The 26,329-nt window shown below is 50.1% G+C and overlaps 6 protein-coding genes across 6 annotated transcripts; 2 read left to right on the top strand and 4 right to left on the bottom strand.

The window, feature by feature from the left end:
- Positions 1-11,400: 11,400 nt before the first annotated feature.
- Positions 11,401-12,031, top strand: MYCGRDRAFT_96785 (uncharacterized protein; the record flags this gene model as incomplete). Its single annotated transcript, XM_003848491.1, has 3 exons — positions 11,401-11,494; positions 11,769-11,941; positions 11,996-12,031. 3 exons carry the CDS (start codon positions 11,401-11,403, stop codon positions 12,029-12,031), a joined length of 303 nt encoding a protein of 100 aa, XP_003848539.1.
- Positions 12,032-12,838: 807 nt separating this feature from the next.
- MYCGRDRAFT_96784 (uncharacterized protein) lies at positions 12,839-13,288 on the bottom strand (the record flags this gene model as incomplete). Its single annotated transcript, XM_003848396.1, has 1 exon — positions 12,839-13,288. One exon carries the CDS (start codon positions 13,286-13,288, stop codon positions 12,839-12,841), a length of 450 nt encoding a protein of 149 aa, XP_003848444.1.
- A 2,760-nt stretch (positions 13,289-16,048) lies between these two features.
- MYCGRDRAFT_88113 (uncharacterized protein) lies at positions 16,049-17,448 on the bottom strand (the record flags this gene model as incomplete). Its single annotated transcript, XM_003848395.1, has 2 exons — positions 16,049-16,660; positions 16,711-17,448. 2 exons carry the CDS (start codon positions 17,446-17,448, stop codon positions 16,049-16,051), a joined length of 1,350 nt encoding a protein of 449 aa, XP_003848443.1.
- Positions 17,449-18,228: 780 nt separating this feature from the next.
- On the bottom strand, positions 18,229-20,608 carry MYCGRDRAFT_96782 (uncharacterized protein; the record flags this gene model as incomplete). The annotated part of the gene is made up of 2 exons (XM_003848394.1): positions 18,229-20,457; positions 20,516-20,608. 2 exons carry the CDS (start codon positions 20,606-20,608, stop codon positions 18,229-18,231), a joined length of 2,322 nt encoding a protein of 773 aa, XP_003848442.1.
- Positions 20,609-23,303: 2,695 nt separating this feature from the next.
- MYCGRDRAFT_77057 (uncharacterized protein) lies at positions 23,304-25,033 on the bottom strand (the record flags this gene model as incomplete). Its single annotated transcript, XM_003848393.1, has 1 exon — positions 23,304-25,033. The coding sequence occupies one exon, from the start codon at positions 24,931-24,933 to the stop codon at positions 23,491-23,493; it is 1,443 nt and encodes a 480-aa protein (XP_003848441.1).
- Positions 25,034-25,559: 526 nt separating this feature from the next.
- Positions 25,560-26,057, top strand: MYCGRDRAFT_49268 (uncharacterized protein; the record flags this gene model as incomplete). The annotated part of the gene is made up of 1 exon (XM_003848492.1): positions 25,560-26,057. The coding sequence occupies one exon, from the start codon at positions 25,560-25,562 to the stop codon at positions 26,055-26,057; it is 498 nt and encodes a 165-aa protein (XP_003848540.1).
- Between the last annotated feature and the right edge of the window lie 272 nt (positions 26,058-26,329).

The following is a 26,329-nucleotide window of genomic DNA, read 5'->3' as shown; positions in this document are numbered from 1 at the left end:
AAGCGCGAGGGTCGGGAGAGGGAGCGCTAGGAAGAGCGCTAGCGCTAGCGGCTCTAACGAGAAGAGGCCTCTTCTAGTCGAGAACGGGATTGTTTCGTAGCCTCTTAGGAAGTAAGGTCTGCTAGTGCTCCGGACCCTCGTATTATCGCCTTTACTACTAGTAGTGCTCGTTCGGTCCTTGCTCGTATACCCTCCCCGGTATCGCCTACCTCCTTAGTCGTTACTAGTTCTAAGCGCCGCCGAGGGAAGGCGAAAGCTCCTCCTCTACCTACTCCCGGCCTGTCTACTAGCGCCTAGCCTCTACCTCCTACGGTAGTTCCTAGCCCTACGGCGGTAGGCTCTCGGAAGGGTAAGAGCGCGGCTTCTAGTCCTATTGTCGCCCGAGCCTCGCCAGTACGCAGATTCGGCATAGAATTAGATCCTAATCGTCGAGGCTCTCGTGCGCCTACTCCTGTTTCTCTAGCATCCTCCGAAGTAGCCTAGTCGCCTATAACTACGGAAACATCTCGAGGTAGGAAGCGGGTCGTAAACGGGGTTTATTAGCGGCATCGACTCGGGTAGATTAATAGTTATATAGATAAGCTAAATAGAGAGAAGAGGTAGTCGGCGCTAGGTAGTTTGTTTTGCTAAGAATACTAAGTTATAAGTATATTTTTAGCTACTAGGCTCTTAGTTAACATTAGTTAATACTATCGTCGACCTTATCTTAAGCTAAGTTAATATTAATATCTTATAATATAGATTAATAACAGTTAGCTTCTAGTTCTCGCTGTATGCGTAGTCCTCGTCTACCTACCCCCTAGTCGCTATCTAATTCGCCTAAGGGCTCGCCGCTACCTACGACTAAAGCTAGCTAGTAGACGAAACCTAAGCCGACTAGGAGGAAGAGAGGGAACAACTAGTATAGCGACTCGAAGTCCGCTCGCGAGAAAGTAGACTTTATACTATAGACTATTCGCGGGCAGCACCTATCGTTCGAGGACTTCCTAATACTTTATATAACGACTAAGAAAGAATAGAACATACCTAACTAGGGCGAGCGGGCGGCTACTAGGGCGGCAAAGTTAGCACAGATTCTATAGGAGGATAAAGTAGTAGAGTACATCGCACTATATATGTCTAATAGTAAGTAGCTAAGTGCTACAAGTCTAGCGAAAGAGCTCGAGGATCTAAAGGGACGGAAGGTAAGTAATATTAGTATGTATAGGTTCTATTACTAAGTCTATATAGGAATTCGGGTCTTAGGACAGAAAACTACCTATAGAAGAACTAGATTATAGAGACGCGGTAGTAGCTATAGGTTAGTACGTCCTATCTATTTAGGCTCTCGTAAAGGAGCTCTTAGGCTTGCCGGCAACTTAGGATCTCTCTAAGTTAATGCTCCGCCGCATTAGTCTTATTTCTAGTATGCTTCTATGTATAAGACATCCTCGATCCGGGAACTAGTTCGCTATATAGTTAGGAGTATACCTATAGAGTTAAGGTATTAAACGTCGCGTTCTTGCGGTCCTAGCTAGACTAGGTATATACAGATACCTAAAGAGTATATACTATTATGACCGGATGCTCTACGACCTAGCTGCCAGTCGTATTAAGGCATTCGGCCGGTCTAACCTTACCTATAGTATATTCGACAACCTAGACTACTTTGCCCGCGTCGGCTAGTATAGCTTCGGTAGGCGGGACGTCCTAAAACATATTACTACCGCAAAATAGTTTAAGAGCATCGAGGTGCTACGCTTAGGCCTAAAGAAAGAACTATTCCGAGAGGACAGGCCGCTTTAGCTATAAGATATCCTAGATAGCCCGGGCAACTAGCACGACGCTTAGTAGAAGGCGATCTTACTCTACTTAATCGTAAGCGCTATAGTAAGGGTGTATCTAGCTAACATTGTATAGGCATTCGGTATTAAATCTAACGATTCTGTTTTAAAAAAGAAACCGAAGAAGAAGAAGAATATTAGCTAGGACCCTAGTATTAGTAGAGATACCGCTACCGGTAGCGAAGCTAACCCTAACGGCATCGACTAGACTAAAGTAAAGGGCTTCCCTTAATTCCCGGCTTTTAATCGTATAGTAAAGTAGAAAACTATTAGTACTACTATAAATCTAATCTACGAATAAGAGGGCACGACCAAAGGCACTTATAACGTTATAGAGAATATACTAGAGGAGCAACTTAAGCTTAGGGAATTGTACGAACAGGCCGTTAAAGGACAGAACGCGGACTAGATCTACCGCCCTAGTAATTTCGACTACTACGAACGCCCTCCTACTACTTAGACCTAGCCCTCTACTAGGTAGACCTAAGTGCCCGCTCCTCTAAATTAGTCGCCTATAGCTAATAACTATCGTCCCGGCATATAAATTTAGCCCCCCTCCTCGTAATATTAGCTGCCTACCTCGTAAAGCTACCCTCTTAGCTTATAATATTAGCCGCCTACCTCGCAAAGCTGCCCTCCTAGCTTATAATACTAGCTGCCTACCTCGTAAAGCTGCCCTCCTAGCTCGTAATATTAGCCGCCTACCTCGTAGAGTTAGCCTCCTAGCTTATAATACTAGCCGCCTACCTTATAGAACCGCCTCCCTACGCTACGGAATCCGCCTCCTACTAGTCGAGACTAGCCCCCTAGTATTCGCAATCGACTACCTACGGACGGAGAACGTACTAAGGACGACGTTCTACGTGTTCGACGGCTAGTCGAGGACTTTACGGGCAGTACGTATAACCCCTCTAGGTATATTCTACTAATATACGGCGATTAGCTCTCCGTAAGCAATATGCGGACGTAGCTAAAGGAGTCCCGGGAGAATAAGGACGATTTTAACCGCATGTAATAGGTACTACTATTGCCTAGGCTCTTCTACCTTAAGATGTGTCTAATATAGGCAATCGAGAACAATTTTAACAGTAGAGAGGGCTGCCGGGCTAAATCGTTACTCCTAGTATACCGGGAGATAATAGAGCGGAAGATATATCTATTATTTTACGCGCCGCATAGCTACCTAGAACGACTAACACTCGATAGCTTTAATATAAGGGTGCTAGCATTCGTATACGAAGAAATCGACCCGGTAGTTCCTAAGAGGCATGTTATATCTAACTACATCTAGGCGCTATTAGCCGACGGCTTTATAGGTCTAGTCGGAAAGGTATACGAGAAGGCGTTCTCGCCGTCTACTCGTCGCCTAGAACCCGATGCTATTAAAGCTAATACCTAGAAGGTAAAGAATTCGTACTCCTCGAAGAAGTAGTAGGGGAAGAAGGCAAAGGCGACTAAAAAGGCAGCTGCCCGGATCGATAGAAACGAAGAGCGGAGAAACTATGTCCGATTCCTATATATCGTCGAGACGTATTATATACTTAGCCGGGCTATTAAATATGCGGACATTAGCCTACTACGTCGAGTCGTTAACCGCTATATCCTAATCTTCTATATACGTAGCTATAAGAATTACGCTTTTATTATGCTATAGATAAAATAGCTAACCGATTCTAAGGCGTTAGATCCGGTGCTATAAAGAGCGATACTAGCGAACGGGTTCGTAAATATAGCGGGTGCCGAGGATAGTTAGTTCGAGATTAACCGGGCAAACGAGTTCCTTAATCGATACCTAAAGACTCTTATTAGTAGCCGCCGCAATAGGACATTCGACGTCGAGAATTAACTAGAAGAGGCAACCCTCTTAGCAACGTATACTAGCTATCTGCGAGAGGTTATAGAGGCTAGCTTCGGGGAGTCTACAAACATAAAGCATACGTCCCTAAAATTAGTTAAAGAGGTGCATGCCGTTGTAGCGGCATGCTAGGACGAGACGTTAAAGACTAAAGAAGTCGATCCGGATCCTAACGTAGTAGCCTAGTTTTACGCTATAGACCTATATACTATAGGTATTAAGAACCTAGTAACTCTAGTTAAGAATGTTAGCCGTCTAGAACGCTTTAATAAGAACGTAGTAGTTAAAGGACAACAGATTGTATAGGCCGACTAGCCCTTATTATCTGTTAGTATAGAGCTTCCGGACCTAAGGACGGACCCTTACTTACAACGAGCGGTAGCGACCGACCTAATACCTAGACTTATTATGTTATCCTAGGATCCGATAGACGGATACGAATTAGAGCTTTTATAATAAGGCGAGGTAGAATAATGTTAGTTACTTCGCTAGTCGCTACGTACTATACGGGAGCAAACCGGGCGCAGTAGGGCGCTGTTATACGCCTGCTATCGTTAGCTAATTTACCGAAATTTATAGGCATTAATTGTGTTAACTATATAGGTGCCTCCTAGTATATCTACCGCCCTATCGACATTATTACTCGGAACTCTTCTATCTACTAACAACATCTCGACTCTACTTTATTATCTACTTCCTTATCTACTCTCTTGTCCACTTTATCTACTAATTAACTATCTCTTCTATTACCTACCTTCGCGAATGTACGCGAACTCGAATACTAGCTTACTATAAGCACTCCTACGAGTAGTAGAAACCTCTCGGGTCTCTAGCGACTAGCCGACTTTAGCGAAGCCCTACTAGGCACTAATTAAGACTAGTATAACGCGGCATGCATCTAGATATAGGCGAACTAGTTTAGCTAGCTAAAATACGGATATTAGAGCTCGAGGTAATAGCGTTTATCGTTAAGCTTTATAGCGTCCTTATATAGGAGGATAGTGCTATACTAGATCTACTTAAGAGATTCATACCTAGGTTACACGCCTCTAGCAGACCGTATACCGAACTTATGCTTCTCCTCGATAGCCGAGCCGACTAGGCGAAGCTTATTCCCCGGGACAAGATCGCTACGCGTATGCGCGGCCGTAACGATTTCTACCTATATATAAGCACTACTTCGCTTTCTACGATCCTAGCTAGCTTTATAGTAGGTACCGAGCGCATAGGCGAGCCAGAGGAGAAGGATAGTTAACGCGGCTACGACTAATACGGTCTATACGATAACTAGAAAGGCTTCGTTAAAGGCTACTATACATTCCCGGCGCCGGATAGTTTGTCTAAGCTCTAGTCGGGCGCGTATACTAACTACCTACTAGACGGCAATAAGAAGGGATATAGCATTAGTAGAAGGAAGTTATCGCGAGTTTACGACAGGCTAGCATCTAAAAATACGGCTAATACGTCGACTAGACGGCGTAACGATCCGCTATTAGTATTACTTAGACGCGTTATAGCCGAAGTTAACATTATAGACATCTTCGACGGAGATAGTGTCCTAGATACTGTTAGCTATCCTACTTCGAACGACTCTATCTTACGAGAAGACTATATAGTAGGTACACTTAACATTCTATTCGTCTTTAGCTAGTACGATACTACGGAGGCTTACGTCGGTCGGATAGAAAGCGCAGCGGCTAAGACTATAGAAGCATGTCGGACTACTATTAGGAATGCCGCTATAGCTCGAGACCAAACTAAGATAGCCGCGGCCGAGGAGAGACAGGTGTCCTTACCCGGATCTAAAGACTCTATGCTAGTGTTTAGTATACCGAAGGCTAAGGTCCGAGAGCGTAAGTAGTATAGGAGTACGAGATTAGAGCGACTAACTTAAGGTAGGAGGGTTCCTATCGACGAGGACCGTTCTAGGCGCCGCTCGGATCGAAAGAATTTGCCTAGTAGCTTTGGAGAAATAGACGTCGAAGATAAAGACGATCTAGTTGTCCCTTCGGCCCGGAAATCCGGAAGGAAGAAACTAGCACTTACCGACCTATTTAGTAGCCCCGAGCCGGAGACTACGCTAGCGAAGAAGCAAGCTTTAATAATAAGCAACATCTTTAATAGCTTGCTAAGCAGTCGCAATAAGAGTCGTATAGTAACCTAGCCTTCCTAGCCTCGCGCCTCGTAGCCGCCTAGGCGGAGGGTCTATAAGCCGCGACAAATTTTAGACGAGGAGATAGTCGACGCCGGAGGGGACCAAGACGTTACTATAGAGTCCGTACCTACGGGCACTATAAGGCCTAGTAGGAGCAACAAAGTAGACAAGAGTAATCGCCGCCGTAAGCGGTAGTTAGATAGCTATACTAAGACACTAGAGCTTACTTAATTTATAGCGCCTATACTACTATTTTAGATTCGCGTTTTGCTTTATTACCTACGTAGCTGCTATGCTACCGTCCTATCGTTAGGATAGCCCTATAGGACTAGCGACTACTTCTTAGCATTTGTTTAGCGCATTGCGCCTTAGATTTTACGAACGGCAGTCGCTCTAACACGACATACTAATTAGCAATAGACTATAAGCCCGTTATTAAAGGTCCGTTCGTACCTATCGTTAAGATAGCCCTATAGGTCGACAGTAAGTTGCTAGATACATTCTTCGAATTAAACCTTAGTATCCCTATTAGCTATCGCCTTATATTACTTAGGTGTTACGTAAACCTAGTAGTGTTATAAACAGGAGCGCAGCTTCTCTATCCGTATTATACTTATTATCTAAGCTACTATAACGCCGGAGTCTAGGACTTATACTATACCTACGCTAAAGTAGGCGGGCCTAGTATATATATACGGACTAAGGAGTCTAATATAGCCTCGAGGCTCGTAAATATAAGAGGAGCTATAAGACGAGGTCTAAACCGTAGACCGGAATAAATCTTAGATCCGGCTATACCGTACACCTTATAATTCCTAGTATTACTAGAATAGCTAAAGTTACTACTAAGTCCTTACTACTAGAGCGAGGCTAATAAGCTATATAACCGACTTTACGGCTAAGATCTTACCGCTAAAGTAAGCCTAATAAACTATATAACCTAACCGCGACGATAAGTAATATCGTGCTCCCTAAACACCTACGTACAAGGCGCGACAGCAAACCTATTACGCGCTGTTATACGCGTAGGAGGGGCCGCGTAGTAAATTTACGAGCTAGCTAACGCACTAACTAGCCGACTCGAAAGCGGTAATTATGCTAGCTACACAGAGGGCAACCTAAGTATATCTACAGCCCTACTAACCTTGTTTCTTAATCTTCTTTCTCTATCCTTTATTAACCTCCTTCCCCTTCTACCTTCCTTACATTATCTACTATACTATCTATTACACTATCTATTACACTATCCGCTATACTATCCGCTATCGTCCGCTTACGTCGAGTAGGCTACTATTCGTAACTACGCTGCCTTATTAGAAGTAGCTATTGTAAGCTTATAACTTCCTAACATTTACCGCGATTTATAATCTAAAGACTAACGAGACTATAGTACTACCGAAATGTCCGAGACTCTAGGAAAACGCGCGAAGATTATCCGCGACGGTCTCGAGCGCTTAGCGAGCTAGGGCAATGCGCTATCCGGAACAGACTAGAAGGAGTACGAGGCCGTTATAAGGTAGCTATAGAAGTATTAGTTCGGCTATAAGCGAGTCGAGCATACGAAGGAGAGTATCGCGGAGTTTATTAGAAAGCTTTACTAGGCTCTATTATAGGAGGATAGAGTAGCGGTACAAAAATGTAGAGAGTTTATCCCGTCGACTTATACAAATAGTCGCCCTTATAGCGAACTAGAGTCTATCCTAGATTCTTTAGTAAGCTAGGCGAGGCTTATTAGCCTGTAGGAAATTAAGGACCGTCTACGTAGCGACATAAACGTTAACCTATAGGGAAGCGCTACGAAGCTTAGCGCTATCCTAGCTAGCTTTATAAAGGGTACAAATAAAATAGGCGAGCTAGACGATAAGGTAGGTTAACGTAGCTATAACTAATACGGACTATCTTTAGACGCGAAAGGCCTAGTTAACGGCTACTTTACGTTTCCCGCGCTAGACGGCAAATCTCTCCTCTTCGGCGGCGCCTATACGAACTGCCTACTTAATAGTAGTTACTACTTATATAGTATTAGCATAGTCCCGGTAAAGAAGCGCGTATCGCGTACGAGTAAAGGTAGTAAGCGAGAAGAAACTTAGCCGTTGTTATTACTAAACAGAGTTACCTAGTAAGTGCGCATTAGCGAGATCTTCGACGATAGTACTAGTATCCTAGACTCCGTTACCTATCCTACCTTAGACGACTCTATCCGGGTAACTAACCGTATAGTAAGTATACTAAGCGTTCCCTTTACCTTTAGCCGGAACGACAATGCTACTACATACGTTAGACGGATAAAGAGCGCATTAAAGGACGGAGTAGAGGAGTATCGGTCGATACTACGTAATTAAGAGCTCCGGAACTTATCTAAGTCTAATGCTAGAGATACTTAGTCGATAGGATCGGGCATTTCGAGGCTAAGAATAAAGACTACGAGTCCGAAGAAGAAGACGCCTCGGAGGACAACTAGTAGGATAGAGGAGGAGCTAGAGGAACTAAGGAGGGAGCCTAAAGACTTCGCGCATAATTAGCGCCGCATTACCCGCTCGTAGAGCACTACCTAGTAGCCCTAGGCGGACGAGATAGAGGTAGACGATTAGCTAGTAAGCCGCCGACGTCGTCGCTACTCTAAGAAGACTTCCTAACTCTTGCTAGAGTTTATACAGGAGGACTTAGATAAGGATCTCGAGGGGATCTAGACGTCTAGCCGTCCCCCCTTTAAGGACAGTAGGATAGTTAGTTCGAAGGTAGATAAGACACCTAGTAAGAAGACAAAGGGTAGTATTTTCTCGGATATAAACTTAGGCTTAGGTTTTAGCCCGGATCCTAGCGTAGAACCGGAACCCCGGACTAGAGCAATAGGGATGTTCGACAGGTTCCGTAGCCGTAGTAGCTGCTTAGTTGCGCTATTAAGTATAGTAAAGCCTCGTACGGCGGAGGCACTAGCTTATCGAGTATATAAGCCTCGGGATTAGGACACGCGCATAAAGGATCTCGGTAAGGACGATACGACCTAGGACCTTACTAATACGTCTACTAAGGTAGGAAAGTAGAAGCGCCGCGAGTCTAGCTAGGGCGGTCGCTACCGCGACCGCTAAGAAACGGAGCGATAGGTGCGGATAATAGGAGGGCACTACGGAGTATACGGATGTTTTAACTTAGATTTTAGTACTTTTATTACATTTACTAGTATCGCGCTACGACTTTAGTAGAGTAGCATCGAACTTAGCCCGTCGTTAGGATAGCCCTACAGGTAGAGCGATTACTAAGCGAGCATTAGATTTTACGCATCGCGACTCCTATATAAGATAGGAGTAGAGACGAGACATAACGCGGACGGCGGTAGACTATAAGTCCTAACATCGCTGTCTAATTCTACCTATCGATAGGATAGCCCTATAGGTTAAAAGTATACTTATAGTTAAGTCCTTTTTAATATAACCCTAGTGCCTTTATAACCCGAACCGTCTTATTTACTAGTGCTCTAGCAAACGTAAGGCTCCCTTTTATTAAATATTGCTATATAACAATAGAGTTCGCTGTAAGATTATAGAATACGCGAGGCGATTACTATTCTTATAGCACTTTAGTATAACTATTTATTAGATAAAGGCCGGCAACGTAGATAAGTCGATAGCTACGTACGAATAGTAATTAGTAGCTAATAGAATTTACTAACGAGATACTAACGTTGCGCCGCGTAGCTAGGCGACCGAATAGTATATAAAATAACCCCGTAAGAGCCCCTAAGACTTCTCTCGAACACTAACATTAACAACTATTAAGCGAGACTAGTAAGTATGCCTTAGCTACCTAGGTAAACATCCGAACTATACTAACATTCGCTAGACATTATGTGCTTCTCCTTAGACGACTAGTTAGTCTATCGTAGTATTAACCGCTACCCGAAGTAAGGTCTACGAAAGTTACGCGCCTTCCGGAACTACTTAGAAGAAGAGCGCTAGGCGTAGCGGTAGGACGAGCGTATAGCGTAAGAACAAGACTTCGAATCTGTATACGATCTTCTAGTACGGCGCCTATCCGACAACCGCGATTAGTCGCAATACGGAGGCTTAGGATACTATATAGGAAGCTCTAACTACTACTATATAGATAAGATATAAGAATTACGTTTAGGACAGCGTATAGAGGGGAGGCTAGGGATAAGGCTAGATAACGGACGTAATACTAGAGATGCTAGGCGGACGACCCGGAATCTATAGCCCGCTTAAGTTAACAACCCGTTTATAACGCGGCTAGCGCCTCGTAGTATAGCGCCGTCGACTTATCGTAATACGGGATAGTATCCCTATATCGAGACTATAGCAACTTAGTCGAGTATACGTAGTCGCTCTAGCCGACGACTAAGAGCTTATTAACCGCTATTAACGAAGTAGAACCTAGCGGATTAGTAGAGTAGGGCGGTAGCGATTAAGGCTAAGGAGGAACGCGCGCGGCAGCGTCTTACTATAGCGGACAAATAATATAGTACTAGCGACGGATATAGGGGCGCAATAGATATAGGTATAGTAATTTTAAGCTTTTAGCATAAGAATCTAGCTACGATACTAGTTAGAAACTAATACCCCTACTACGTACGACAGCGATAGAATTATAGTATAATTTTTATAGTAATGCAATTAGATCGATATGTAGCTTCTTATATATACCTTAATTATGCGATAAAAGTAGTTTTGAATTTTCGATGTCGCGGCGCTACACAGCATTACCCAAAAACGCTGCTAGGCCCTCAGACCCTCTCAGGCGAGGCGCTCGAAGAGGTTAGTGCTCGCCAAGAGGGTCTGTGCTTCTGAGACTAATATTTAAATGACCGCCTCGGACCTGTCACAGAGAAGTAACATCATTGCAATACCAAGATCGATTCAACGCATGGATGTACTAAGTGTCTGCACCCTCTCTGAGGCCGAAGCACTGCTTGTAGTAATCAAGCCAATTGAAGCGTACGAAAGTCTGCTCTGCAAAAACACGCTTAGAACTCCGGTGCGCTCACCACTGGACATGGCATTACGCAGCTCGACGGTGTCGCTCCGGTCTCAGATCGTGCCATGTGGTGAGGATGAACAATGCAGATGCTGACGACAGCATGGCGAAGCGTGGTGGTAAAGCTAGGTGTTGATGTTCCATGAAGGAGAAACATGTGCGTCGCAAGGATATGGCTGTGAGCGATGTCCATTTCGTCGTCACTGCACACGCTCGGCATGCGAAGTAGACGATGAGTCTTTTCGACCGCGAAACAAGAGATCGATTGAGCGCTGGGAGGAACTTTGACGATACCTCAGCGCCGTCTCCCGCCTCAGCGCTGCAGACAAGGCTGCAATGCGAGAATGCGACACGCCCACAAGGACACTCCCTTTCGAATACGATGTGATATGAGTCAACGTCTGGACAGACTCGACATCACCCTCGATACAAGCGCCGATGGTCGAGGAACAAGCCCGCCGATGCTTCGTCGTATCCTGAACCTCTCAGTTCATGCTCTTTCGCCTCACTCTTCAGAAAGGGGTGGGACATGAGTCACTGGGAGATCGACACGCCAACGAGGGCAATCCCTCTCAATGTTTGGTGATACGAGTCGGCAGGTGGATGAGGACCGCATTTTCCTCGATGTGGCCGCCGATCGAAGGAGGAGAAGCTCGTTCAACTCTCGGGGTATGCTGACCATCGCTGTCCGTCCTCCTCCGCCGCAGCGCTAAAGCGAGGAAACATGGCATTAGATTACCATGAGTGCCTTGAACTTACGAAACGCTTCCTGCCGGCGCAGCTATCTAGTAGCAAGAGGAGAAGGCTGTGAATCACGGAAGGAGAAGTCATAGTTGTCTATAAAGCGTCGGTCATCTATCGCCTCAACTGTTGTTTTCTTCCTCAAGTCAGCAACTCCCAAGACAAACGAACACCAAACGACTCAACTACCCACATACCAAAGAAAAAGCCACCAATCCACCGACCGATTTCACCAACCCAAAACCCAAAATGAAGACCGTCTTCTACTTCACCTCCCTCCTCATCCTCGCTCTCGGCGCTCTCGCTGCGCCAGCGCCAGAGCCCGTGCCAGGTCCCGACTGCAGTGGTTGCGTTGGCAGCTACAATTGCTGTGTCGTATGTGCCCTCCTCCCAGGTCCTGTCGACATTCGTGGCTAACATGCTGTGCAGTGCCAGACGGGTGGCGACAACTGTGGGCCGCCATAGATCTTCTCACGGACTTGAGCGTCGTGTGCTGGGTCACACATCCTTCCAGGATTCGGTGGTTCGGGTCGCAACGCTGTCCGGCGGAGAAGAAGGAGGAGAATGGGAGCAGATCAGAGCGTCTTTCAACAAGACCAACGGCCTTTTGTTTTGTCGTCTCGCACGTCGTTATCAATCATTGGGACGCCAATCAAGAAAATCCAGCTCAGGAGACTCGGGATTACTGCAGCATCGTTAGTCTGTCGGAATCAACTGTCCCTTGCTGTCCACTTCGTTGTCATTCCCTCTTCCTTGTGCCGTGCAACATTTTCCGTCTCAGTGACGCTGCTGACGGATCGACTCTCCTCGCCACACCTCCACACGAGAACCATTTGCGGAAGGTCGGGCCGACTGCAAAGTCCTCGTGCTCGGGCGACAGTCCTTCGTACACGTCTCATAGTCAACGTCCACGCGATCACGATTGACAATGAAGGAAACATCGATGCGGTGGTCACTATTGTCATTCCCTCATATTCCAAGAGTGGTTAGACTGGGGGCTAGACTGGAGGCTAGATGCAAGACCATCATCGTCGAGGCGGTAAATTAATGGTCACCAAGTTCGGCGAGTTGCCGCAGAGAGTTCATTATTGCCTCCGATGGTGGTCGATGCGTTGAGTTCGATCTGAGTCGACACCTGTGGGCGGAAGAGAATACCAGGAGGTAAGACCTCCCTGCTCGATTCCAAACGCCTGGGAATCTCAATGTCGCTCACCTCTCATCGGTCCGTTGTTGGTTGATCGGAACCCTCTCGAACGCAGCCGTTCATGTCAATCAAATGCACCAGTTATGCGTATCGAACGTGAAGTCGTAAAGTCGTTGTATTAGCTCTGCGGGCCGCCATGAGTCGGTCGACTTCTTGCGCAGCTCGGAGGGTAAGCTCTCCAAGCTGTCACGCCAGCTCCTTGCTTTATTAACATCGTGGTCTGGGCGTTCACAATCCCACCAGTATCCAATCTGTTTTGCTTGGTCACTGTTCGAGTCCGTATAACGCCGGCGAGGCCTGTCAGGGATCTTGGACGCGATAACGAGGTAGATGCGCCAGAATTTCAGATAATCGACGAGAAGCTGGGTGGTTTGAATGGTAAGCAAGTGGACTGGCGAGCGGCCACTCGTCACATCCGGTCCGGGCGCAACGACCTGATCATCAGGAAGTGAGCCAAGCCATGCTATGCGCATGCGGTAGTTGCACATGACAGCGGACGGATTATCTCCAGCTGACATCAGGGTTGTTCCTGTTCGCAGAATGAGTCTTGTAGGGATGCCGTTGAACCTCAAGGCTCAAGCCCACAGTCATCAGCGGCACCCCCTCAGCACCAACTCCAAGTGCTGGGCCCAGTCCAATTTGGTGTGGAAAGGCATTCCTCGAGGAGTATGACAGGGCCTAGGAACTCGTGTGTTTCCGAGCATTCCTCGATGGTTGCGAAATAGACTTCGAAAGAGTTGTCCAAAGCATCCAGCATCTCTCCCCGCATATGATCCACGGTTGTAGGGATAGCCTTGAACTCTTGGGCGCAGTCATCCGCGAAGTCGGAGAACGTGGTCACAGCGTTCGGCTTCGTTACTGGATGCGAAAGCAGAATTGCACAAGAATTGCACGGGTATCCTTCATCTCCGAGTCCTTCATCTCCGAGTGGGCGGTCATCAGCGGTATCGGTAGAGATGTCACATATTCAGTGTTGTTCTTGCACGTGCAGTGGATCTTGCACGGGTATCCTTGGTCTTCTGGTGCTCAGCCATCGGCGGTGTCAGAAGAGCTGTCAAGACATTCAGCGTTATCCCTGTACGCCAGATGGACATTGTACGGTCATCCATGATATTTCGGGGCGCAGTCGTCAGCGAGGTCGGTGAAGCTGTCACACAGTCAGCGTTGTTCCTGTACACGAAATGAAGATTGTAGGGATACACTTGACCTGGCAGTCCGCATAGCCGGCGCGGCCCAAGAGCAGAAGTCGCTACCACCCTCCTCCTCGCTCTCTGCGCCTCCGCAGCTCCAGAGCCAAAGCCACTCGTCCCTCGCGCCGTCTTAGACGGCACCTTGGCGCCTCGTGACGACTGTTCCGGCGAGTGCTGCCATGATTGCGGGCAAGTCCGATGCTGCGATGTGAGTCACGTCGCCCTGGCCCAAATCTCGCCCATGACTTTGAGACTAACGTGCCGCTCAGTGCTACGGAATCCCTGGCGGGAATTGCTAAATCCAATCCTTCTTTTGAAGCTTGCATACTTGGACCACACTCTTGGCTGTTTCGAGTGCCCGACATGCAGCGCTGTCGACTGGAGGAGGATGTGAATGGGATGAGAGAGATGCGGACAGGGAGGAGGAATTCCACATTCTTTCGCTGCGTACTTCTTTCGTCCCGTCGTCTCGCACTTCTTCGATATTTGCATTGTCGCTCAAGGCGTCGCAACTCGGGGAGGTCGCTGGGTTCAAAAGCATCATTAGTCTGAAATCCCACTCTTCTGCTGATGATTCTTTCCACTTTCCCTCCACTTTCTCTCCATTGCCTCAAGCTAAGAATGCCTCATTCGACTCCATCCACGCCGCTCTGAATCAGTGCAAATCACAACCCTACCTTGAGACCCACCGATCTTGGCTCCGGGAGATCTCAAGTGCATCCAGCTTCTGTGCTTCGACAAGGTAGCGACGGAGCCTCGCCGCGCCATGCTACTGACGGAAACGACAGTCTTTCGTTTCTGAGTACCGAAGGTGAGCCATTCAGTCCTGCCTCCAAAGCAGGTCTCAATGACAGTCCCTCGGTCGGGAGCACAAGGCCCGGGCATCCAGTGCGTTCGACTATTTGTCGATAGTTGACCAGGCCGTCGATGAAGCTGTCTACCGCAGACCCCGTAGTTCCTGGACGCCAGACGCAGAGTGTAGGGATCGCCTTGGTCACTGAATCAATCTTCTTTCGCCGCACCACAAGAGGAGAGTGCCATTTGGCCGGTCATAAAGAACCGCCCTCGGAATACCGCTGCAGTCGGTCTGCGTTTCACAAACCAGCCTGACCTCCAGCAAAGGAGTTTAACGTTCTCCTACAACCAAGAATCTGACACTGTCGACTTACCACCAGAATCATCACATCACGATGAAACACATCTTCGTCCTAACACTACTCTTCTCCTCGCTACCCAGGCCTATGGCAAGCGCAGTCGCGAATGCAACCGCTTGACGGGAAGTCTGGAAAATTGCGACTGCGTATGTCTAATTTCAATTTCATTTTCGCCCGTATCCCGCGTACGGTTCAAATCAATGATCTGCTGATGCTGCCGCGTGTATAGTGCTGGTTGCCTCACGCTGGTTGCACACCGCCATAGCGGATTTCGAGGAACGTCGTGAATGACCTGCGGATCTGGCGTGTGAGGAGAAGGTGAACGAGAGGTCGACGATGGCTAGGAGAATTTGTGATCACAGGGATGTGGTCATCTTCTCCGAAGCGCGGAGATTGGGCGGTGGGTGACGCAAGCCGGCGTGGATGGCGAGAACGTCAGCGGGGCGATTGTGCTGCTGGGGAGGAGATATCTGTACCTTGTTGAAAGCCTGCGTCTACTCGAGGTATTCTCAGTCGACGTGGATGCACATCCATAGTCTCCAAAGCCGTCAGCGTTGATCCTGTCCGCAATGTGCAGGTTGTGAGAACAGCCTCACTGGCTTCGTTCGTTCTCTTCCACCGCGGTACGATAGCGGTCATCCGTTCCGCCCGGTGCGCAGCGCTCAAAGAGCTGTCCATAGTCCAACAGGCTGTCGAGCAAGGTGTCAGCGGCAATGATAGCTGGTGGTTCATTACCGGAAGCTGTAGGCTGCAGAAGCCTAGTAATGCGCATCGAGATCGCAGCTGTGATCCATAGGTATCAGAATATACGAGAAGAGGCGGCGAGTGGGAAGCAGGCGGTCAAGGATTGTGTACCAAACCCGACATCTAGGTCTACACTTGTCCTCCTCATCAGGGCGAGATATCCTGTCGCAGTCATCCTTCCGCTTGTTCATCAATCCAATTCATCATGCGCACCTCCAGCAGACGCAGACACCGGCTTCTTCTCCTCTGGGTAGAAGTTGAGCTCACCCTTCGGCCCGAGCACGCCCGTTCGATCATACACCGACTTGGCCCTCACATATGGATCCAACTTCCAGTAATTCTCCGCCAACCTCTGCGCCAACCTCAATCGGCCTTCGCCTGCGTCATTTCCGTGCATCCATGAGATCGTCTCGCTTTCGAATGAGTCCACCAACTCCTTCCTCTCCGCCAGTATCGGCTCTTTCTCGGCTGTCTTTGCCATTTCCACATCTTCACCCTCCTTGGGTTCAACATATTGATACACATAGTCCTCGTCGCCGCCCAGCTCTTTCATCATGTGCTCGCGCGGGATCCACTGCTCGAGATCGTTGGGGTTGGAGGCAAAATGGACTTTGCCGGCGACCACAGGGTCAAGCCAGCCTTTGATGATCTTCCAGATGCCTTGGAAGAGCCATGGAGACTTGTACACGATGACGCTGCCGAGGGACTCGGGATAATTGGCTTCGAAGCATTTGATCATGAATTTCACCGGGGTATAATCCATGTTGGCCATGCTAAAGTCGGTGAGGTCGAAGACGATGGTCTGAATGAGAAGTCAGTCAGAGTTCGAAGCGAGACACCAGAAATACTCACCGCGGTGTCGACCGGAGGCCGAAGCAACATCCGCGCAGTCTCTATAGTATACACAGTGAGGCGCTCAAGACTCTTCTCACTCTGCTCTCCGCCATGATGTAATCTCGCGCGAACATAACAGCAAGGTCTCCCTTCCTTATCCACTCCGTGCAAAAACGACTTGCCCAGCCGCATTTGCACCAAGAAGTCCTCGCCCTCCTTCTTCTCCGCAGGATCGGAAGAGTTCGCCTGTCGCACTGCGTGCCCTTCACCTTGCATCATGATCTCGTCGTCCAAGTGCATCTCTTGGCTCCTCCAATGCATGGTCGCAATCAACATGACCAGCGCGGCTTGCACGTCCCATTTTCGCGCGCGGAGGAATCGCAGGAGGAGCGCGTCTGGGTGATCGTGTTTCGACATGCTCCAGAGAGCATCGCGAAGGGCCTCCGGAGACAGTGAAGCGAGCGCTTGCTGGAACTCTTTCGTCTGACCGTGCTTGTCGTTGTCCACACCCGATGCTGGCTCGCTATCGGCAATCTCCTTGTCTTTCTTTCCGAAAAGTGATAATCTGCTCTTCTTTGTCTTCTTGTCTGGTGTCTCTCGGGGTGCTGGGGTTGGTGAGCTCACTGCGGCCGCGGTTCCATTCTGCTCGTGCGATACTCCGCATAGGTCTAGAAGCGCAGCCCACATCTCCTTGAGCTTCGTCTCCTGCTCAGGCGTCAGGTTGCCCGGTCGTCCCGGAGGCATCTCTTGCGCCATGACGAGATTGAATTCCTGCGCACTGAGCGCGACGGTCGCTTTGGGCTCTTCAGCTGCTGTGTATACCGGTGTATCTGCTGTGGTGTATTGAAGTCCAATGTATGCTGCTCCCAATGAGAATGTAGCGGCGATTAGGAAAGTGGTCGAGTCAAGTCCGCTCCTTTGAGGTTCAAATCGTGCAGCGGGTCGTGGTGGAGCCGGGAACGCTGTTTGATGACGGCGGAAGGATTGCTGGAGGAAGTTGGGCTGACCGATGGGTCCAACTCGGTGTGAGACTCGCAGAGAGGACGGTGGAAGAATACGGCGGCAGCGGAGTGGTCCGATGACCACGGACATGTGGAAATGCGAATGTCGTTGTGCAAAAAGTGTTTATGAAATGCATCGGATGTGTACGTATCCCTGCTCACCAGCCACACCGAAGTGAATGACGAATGCGGACCACTTGTATTCTACCGCCGTAGCTACAACCGCGGCACGCCGCATCATTGTTTCTAGTTTTGTGCGAAGGGACATCCCGATCTCTCATCAAGGAGCAACCGAGCATTGTCACGACATTGAAATGGGATGTAAACGAGGTGGTTGTCTTAAAAGATTCTCTCCTTCGAGTCTATAATGCTGGGAAGCGCATGGCCATTGCCAATCAAGCAGAAATGCTATCGTATGTCCCCAAGAGGAGAACAAGAATGAATGAATGCCCCCCAAAATCGCAGAGATCTCTATTTTGATCACGCCAAAGAACTCCTCATCTACCTCTCTCATTTTCATCTTTCCATCTTTCCTTTAAAGCTCGTCACGGCACAAGCAAGTCGAGGCCGGAAGACGAGAAGTGACGGTCAAAGAGACGGGAAGCGTAGTGGTCGTGGCGGCAGTGGTGGTCGTGCCAGAGCCAGCGCTTGGCTTGAAAGCAACATCGACGTTCGAGTTGGAGCTGGCACCCTGCTTGTTGTTCTTGAAGTAACAGTTTCCGGCACCAGTACCACCAACGAAGGAGTAGCCAATGCAGCCGGAGATGGCGTCGCAGAGAGGAGCACAGCCGGCAAAAGAGCTAGCCTGCGCGTTGGAGATATCGCCACCGGCACGGTCAGTCTGGCATTCAGCGGTGTAGCCACTGCCGAAGGTGCTGCCGACGAAGGCAGTGCAAGCGCCGGATGGGGCGGCCGCTGCGGGTGTCGTGGCGGAGGTGAAGATCGTGGTGGTGATGGGGATGGCGGTGGCGGAGACAGTGACTGTGCTGACCGATGCGCTGGTGAGAGAAGCAGAGATGCTGCTGCTGACGGACACGCTGGTGAGAGAAGCAGAGATGCTGCTGCTGACGGATACGCTGGGCTTGAATGCAGAGTCGACGTTGGGGTTTGACTGCGCAGTGCCCTTAGCCGACTTGAAGTAGCAGACGCCAGGGTTGACGCCTCCGACATAAGAGTAGCCAATGCAGTCAGAGCGAGCATCACAGAGAGGCGCGCAGGCAGCGAAGCTGTTGGCGGGAGAGTTGCCAGAGTCGAAGCTGCCTGGGAAGTCGGTCGCGCAGCTAGCGGTGTATCCGCTGCCGAACAAGATTCCAGATCCAACAGCACCGCAAGCTCCGCTTGGGGCGGCAGCGGCAGAAGTGGTCCCAGCAGGGGCGGAGTTCGTGCCTGCTGCAGATGTGGATGCCTGAGAAGTACCAGCAGCGGCAGAGGAGGTGGTCAAGCTACCAGGAGTTGCGATGCTCTTGAAGCCAGAGCTGACACCATCATTGGGAGTGCCGTTACCGGCAGCCTTGGAGCTCTTCAGGTAGCAGACGCCAGGGTTGTTGCCTCCAACGTACGAGAATCCCATACATCCTGGAGTCTGGTCACAGATGGGTCCGCAAGCGGCGAAGCTGGAAGCCTGCGCGTTGCTGAGATCGTTGCCGCCGAAGTCGGTGTTGCAGTAAGTCGTGTAGGCGCCAAGCTGGCTCCCGGATGCCTGGCAGGAGCCTGGAGATGCAGCAGGACCGGCCGAAGTGGTGGAGGAAGTTGTCGAGGCCGTAGTGGGGATGACAACAGCCGAGGTGGTCGTGGGAGCTCCAGGGATCGTGGTGGGCACGACCGGAGTCGTGACGCTGATCGTGGTTGGGAGGACGACAGAGGTCGTAGTTGGGACGGCCACGGACGTCGTAGTTGGGAGCGCCAGGGACGTCGTAGTAGGGAGAGCCACCGAAGTTGTGGTTGGAAGAGCTACGGAGGTCGTGGTAGGAAGAGCCACAGAAGTTGTGCTCGGGAGAGACACGGAAACCGTAGTTGGGAGAGCCAAGGAGGTTGTGCTCAGAGACACAGAAACCGTAGTTGGAAGAGTCACAGGAATCGTGGTTGGAACAGCTACGGAGGTCGTGGTAGGAAGAGCCACCGAAGTTGTGGTTGGAAGAGCAACGGAAATCGTGGTAGAAAGGGCCATGGAAGTTGTGGTTGGGAGAAGCGCGGAAGTTGTAGTGGAGCGTGTAGTCGTCGTGGTAGTAGGGATCGGCTTAGTGGGGTTCTGAGCAACGCAGCCCAGAGAATCAGCAGAGGAAGTGCCCAAGGCCTTCTTGTAGTAGCAACGGTTCTCATCTCCACGGAAGACCAGAGCCACGCAGGCAGGAAGAGAGCTGCACTTGTCGACACAGCTGGAGAAGGACTTGTTATCCTCGGAGGAGAGGTCTCCGCCAGTGAAGCTCTGACCACACTTGATGTTGTAACCCTTGTACGACGCACCGAGCTGAGCGCAGGTTGACAGGTAACCGTTCGACGTGGTGGGAATGATGCCGGTGCTGGAGAAGGGCACCAAGCTCTCCGGGTTGAGAACACTCTTCAGGCTGCACAGCTGGCTGAGCTCATTGTAAACGAAGCCCTGACAGTTGCTGTATTTGCCGCAGAAAGACTCGCATTCAGTGAACGACAATGCGGCCAACGGCGCAATCAGCAAATCACCTCCGATACGGTCGACTCCGCAGTTGATGGAGTAGGCACCGGATTGAGTGCCCGAGCCGACTTGTGCGCACGACTGGTGGTTGAACTGTATTGATGCAAGAGTCAGAATTCCGTTGTTGCTGCGATGAAACGGTCTTGCTTACGAATGGGTTCGGGATGGGAATGGGCAAGAATTGAGGACTGGCGTTAGCCATAGCCGCGAGGGCAAGGAGACTGATAGAGCGAAGGCCAGCCATTGGAAGTAAAGAACAGTAGTGAAAGTGAAGATTGAAGATGATGTTGTGGTAGACTGTGAAACGGTGCAACGGCTTCCGCTGGAGTATATATACCGAGCAGTCTCGATTCTAGATCGGCGACAATGTCGGCAAATCATGGTGGTATCCACTGACCATTACACTCTTCCACCGGGCTCACGGGCTCCGCGAAGGCACGGTGATCGCCCCCATCGATCCATATTGTCAAGAAGAACTAGTAGTGGCGCGGCATAGCCATAGCCCGTTTCTTGTTGCCGTGGTTGACTTTGGATGCATCTCGATTCCGATCGAGACCGCAATGCAAACAATAGGTCCATCTCAGGGTAATCGCGACCTCGTAGTTCGTGGTACAAAGGCGTGGTAGCTTGCCGTGGTGCCGACAGGAGCCCTACGCCACGAACTCCAAGCGGATGTGGTATGTGTCGACGAGTAAGAGTGCCGCCAGGGAGACACCATTGGTCGAGCGCAGTAGACATTGCAGAGTATGCCTTCGCTAGCTTGTCCGGTTTGCGGCCTGGTGGAGAGCAATTTGATGATCCAGATGGAATAGTCAAGCCCACACGACTTGGCATTAGACTAACGGTGAAGTAGAAACTCGAAATACTCAGCAGTAACTTAGGGCTTGGAAGCATCGCCGCTCTGTACGTACGCTTGAACGACAGAAACTTAGAAGGCATACTTTGTGTACTCAACTGCCAAACAGCTAAGCAGTGGATGATTCATGGACCTTCTGATTCCCTGTGATGGCATGTCATCTTTTCCGGTTTCGTGATGGGACCACGAGCACACCGGCAGGCAAGTGGTAAGAAGAACGAGGTGTCGTCACACGTGGTTCCCAAGCACATTGTCGTTGACGGCGGTCCACTAGTGCACAAGCCCGGCCCGAGAAAACGTTCACAAACGTCCGCGAGGACCGATTTTGGGTACGGCACTGGAGGACGACTTCCAAATCTGGAAGGAACCAAACTGCTGGGCCTCTGTCGGGTGAAAGTCTAAAAGTCTTTTAGCATGTCCTGATCCACAACTTTCCCATTACTGTACCTGCAGTTGGCTGTACAGGTTAGTGCAGTGCTACATCGAGTCAGCCTGTCAATTGAACCCAACTGCATAAATGCCTTGACTCCGCATTCGCGCACTGCGGTCCACAGCCTGCCATTCTTGACTGGCATTGTTGTAGAGATAGCCAAGCTGCACCAGACGTGCGTTCATCGTCCCGAGTCGTTGGGACCCTATGCCGTGAAGGGTTTATCGCCCCTGACTGGACGGTGCGCCTGGACGTCCACATGTCTCAGACCCCTCGCACTGTGATGAAAATTTGGATAATGTCCGTGGCAAGTTGTTGAGAACCTGGTAGCCGGGAGCGAGTCCTGTGAGAGGAGTGCGTATGGGAGTGGAACGCAGTGCTGCGTCTGCGGGTCTATGTCTCAGACTCTCAATGGGCGGAGAGCACGGCGCTTCATCGATCGGTACCTCTGGAACTGGCGTATCGCGAATGGTCAGCCAAGGAGAAGTTTTGCCGGCAGACCAACAGAGTCGAGGTCTGTCCAGGACCGTATGTGTCTCAGTTGAACCGCTCGTCTCTGCCCCCAGCGGGACAGCTTACTCAAATAATGGGGTCCAAGGGCTTGGCCCGGCCGGATGAGGTGGAGTGCAATGAGGTGAGGTCTGGAAGCCGAGGGTCTGAAGATGGACATGTCAGTTGGAGATGCCCGTTGAGATTTTTCCAACGTCTGCGTGTGGGCAAGAACAGTCAACGACGGTGCATGACTGTCATGCTAGGACCGCCGACTGGAACAATGATGCGAGCTGATGAAAAGAAAGTAGAAATCTGGTACTGCGCGGAATGATGGCCCCCAAAAAGTGGACCGAGAATCTAGAACTATTGGCGTGAGGAGATTTTCCACACTGCCCTCATCACAGGGCAAAAAAGTGTAATGGACGCCTTGCGGCCGATGGCGTTTCCACGCGAGATAAGCATTCTTTCATTCCAGTCCAGGCGCGTGCGCAGTGATGGAGAACCGGAGCCCGAAGCCATGGTCGCTGTCATGGACTCTTCGGGACAAGCCCGATGTATTCCAGATTACGAGGCAAAGTCTTCCCCCGAGTGCATACGATAGTCTCGTGGCAAGAATGCTTTTGGCCCTGTGGCCTCGGATGAAGACACACATTTGGCTCTCTACTGTTCGTGGCTTGATATCGAGAACCGATGAGGACTCTTATCATGGCTCGGCGACGAATTGCTCCTGCGAACGCGTGGCGGCCTCGTCTCTCTCCGCGCCATGCCCAGCCCGACATGGCCACCTTCAATGCTGGAAGTCCATATCGCCGCTCATCGGAGCATCGAAGCTCAATTCCTCCAACAAACACCGTGCTGACGAATTGATACACCGTTCCTTTGACGACCCAACAATGTGCACTCTGCCGTGAGGTTCTAGATCTTCTCGGCCCTGGAGCCGAAGCCTTATTTACTCACTATCAGCGGTCGATCGCTGATGCCACGGCGGCAGCGGCAGCATTTGACGACTGTGTGTGCTAAGTAGTGGGGCTGCTGGGCCCAGCATCGAGATCTGATGTACAGTCATGTGCATGCTTAAGCAAAGCAAGTGACTACGGCAATGACAAGATGTCCAAGAATCGCGTCACAGCAAGTCTCAACTTGTCGGTGTACACTGTTGGTAGCCTGTTGAGAAGTCTGTGGTTGTCAAAGAAAATGCTTCTATACACGGCATGCTGCGAAGGTCGCGGGTATCTCATCCATCAATTAGTCAAAAACCAAAGTGCCGTCCAGTCCAGTATTCTTGCCTAAATGCGCCATCTCGTCCTCGTGGAGGAGTCTCCTGCTGTCGTTACAATTCATCCCAATCTCACATGACAGAGCAAGCCGGTCCCTTTACGAATTCCTCTCCATGCTCCCGCACTAAACTCGCTCTCTCGTTTTCTTTCTGCCGTTTCTTCACCTCCATTGGAAAGTATTTTGTGAGGAACTGCATTGTTTCAAAGTCGATATTCCGGCCATCCGCGCTCAGGACCGTCTCGCTATTGCACATTGGGCACTTCTTCATGCCTTCGTCTTGCAGGTGAATGATACAGCGGATACAGAAGACTGACCGGCAACAACCTAAGTTGACAGGTCGCCATGCCATGCCGTAGCACACGGGACAGATCCAGTCGTCGAGTTGCGGCACGATGGAGAGCACTTTGCTGCCAATCTCGCTGTGCAAGTCGCGCGCAATGGAATCGGCGAAACTTCCTGCGCCGGATTTGGATGCGCTTAGCATGAGAGGATATCTGACCTTGAGGCCCTTGGTGAAGTCTTTCCCTTGGAGATGGGTTTGTTTCGCGAACTTTTTGAGGATCTTTGCCATTGCGCGGGCGTTCATTTCTTGAAAGTGCATAATGGAGAGGATTTGTACGTTCAGGTCGAGAAACTGTTTGGCGGCGCGTTGTGCTTGCGGAGTCTTCATCTTCGCCAGTAAGCCCGTGGAGCGAAGTTGCAAGTCGAACTTCTCAAGATTCGACTTAGCTTCGGTAAAGGTCAAGGCGCCTCGCCGTCGCTCGGTCTCATTGTAGAAGATGGGCGTCTCCAGGTAGAGTCGGAACATCTCCCGCCAAAAGTAAAGATCCCGATATGACATTTCACGCCTTGTTTCGAAGCCTTCCCGCACTGGCTGGACAACATCCTCAACTGCCGATCCAAGGTCGAGAATTGCCTCTTCGAGATTGTGAGTCTCCTCGTCTCGAAGTTTCTCCAAATCTTGTAATTTCGGCTCTAGTGTCTCGAAGAAGTCGTTGGCGGAGTTCAGAGGCACTTGCACCCATCGTGCATCCGGTGACGAGAAACTGATATCCTCTTCCTGCAGCAGCCCTGGCTCTTCCTGCGTGTTCGAATGTCTGCGATCGCCGTAATGATCCTTGCGACCGTTGACGACCACGAGCTCGTGTCGTGCGAGCTTACGCAGGGATTCCCTGGTCTCAGGCGCAAGTCTCGCATCCAGTGGCGTTCCCGTGCTGTCAACCAAAATACGCAGTTGCGGACTGAACTCCTCGGGTATCGATGTCAAGTGTGGTTTTACCGCGGAAAAGAACAGCTCCTTCTCTTGTTTTCTGTTCCCCTCGGGTCCGAGTGGTTGAGAAATTATACCGCTCACGGCTTGCAGTGTTGCCTCATCCAAGCCTAGCCCCTCCAGTTCCCGCTGAACTTTCTTGATGCATTTTTTGAGATGTTTGTACGATATCGCCTTGTCCACCCACTCTTGAGGAAAACCCTCGTTCGCGAGCGCGGTCGAGTATTCGTGCCCGAACTTCATCGCTGAGGATGTGGCATGCGATTCATCGGCGGGTGGATTCGCAGGATGTTCGCAGGTGTATTATGGCGGTCGTTGGTTGGCGCGATGATCGACGTGAGTCGCGAGCCTGCCTGCAGAGTGAAGTGGGCTCAAGGTGGGGTGAACGTAGGAGAGGAGAGAGGGAGTCATAAACGGAGATAATGAAAAGTCTTCTTCGGCGCAGTAGAGCCGGTGTCGCCGTTGTCGCAAGTATGGAAGTACACTTACATGACCAACCATGGAGAAGCGTACGGAAGACCTTCGGCGACGAGCAAACAATGGCTCGAAAGTCTGCTGCCTTCTTCGAACATGTTCTAGAGCGAATCAGAGCGTGTGCCTGGAGGGTGTGGGGTGTCGAAGAGGCACACTCAATGCTCTTGGTTGGACGAGGCCTTTATCGGCGAGAACGTGGGCAAAACTGCAAAACTGGGGTCAGGGTTCTTGACGCGGCCTCAAGCCTTGCCAAGATTCGCTGATCTGGGATTTGACGGGCTGATCTTCGTCAAGAGTCTAGACCTCTATGGGAGGACCTTATCTTGAAGAGTACGACACGCCTTTTGAAAGCATCCTCAACTCAATGTGACGGGATCGACGACGAGCGCCGCCAAATGCCGACCTCGGACGAATACGTCTTCTTCTGGAAGCCACAGCAGAAGAATGGGCTCTTTTGCCAGTGGTTCCACTCACCATTCCAGATGGACGGCAAGCAATTCGTGACCGCGGAGCAGTGCATGATGTACTTGAAGGCCGAGTTGTTTGACGATAGTGAGATGATGGAGAAGATCATCCGCACACCTGAAAAAGGCCCGGCAGAGCACAAGCAGATGGGAAGATTGGTCAAGAACTTCAACAACGGGACTTGGGATGCGCGATCTTTGGACATCGTCGCCAAGGTCAACTATAACAAGTTCAACGAGAATGAGGATCTCAAGAAGGCGCTCATGGACACCGCCGGTAAGACGCTCGTGGAGGCCAGTCCGGCCGATCGCATCTGGGGTATTGGATACAAGGAGGAGGACGCGATTGCAAATATGAACACCTGGGGCCAGAACAGGCTGGGTAAGGCTCTCATGGCGGCCAGGGAAGAGATCATCGACTCCAGCTGAGGTCGGACTTGCCATAATTTGCTTAGAGACGGCAAGTGATATGCAGGGGACTGCTGAAGGCTTCTTCGTTGTCCGAAATGTTCGAGGCACTCGCTGTGATCAGGCAAATCAACAACCTCCACATGCTGAACTTGTGCGACTTGCTACCGGGACCGGTCAGCAATTAGGAAAAGTAGGCAGCACGACGCAATGAAGTCATATGCTTCAACATGGCTCTTCTCGAAATACATCACTGGCTGCAGGTAAATACACAGAGCACCCTCCGTAAGTCT

This window comes from Zymoseptoria tritici, chromosome 11, assembly GCF_000219625.1.
Source record: "Zymoseptoria tritici IPO323 chromosome 11, whole genome shotgun sequence".
In the NCBI taxonomy this organism is placed as follows: domain Eukaryota; kingdom Fungi; phylum Ascomycota; class Dothideomycetes; order Mycosphaerellales; family Mycosphaerellaceae; genus Zymoseptoria; species Zymoseptoria tritici.
This window is presented reverse-complemented; position numbering and strand designations above follow the sequence as displayed.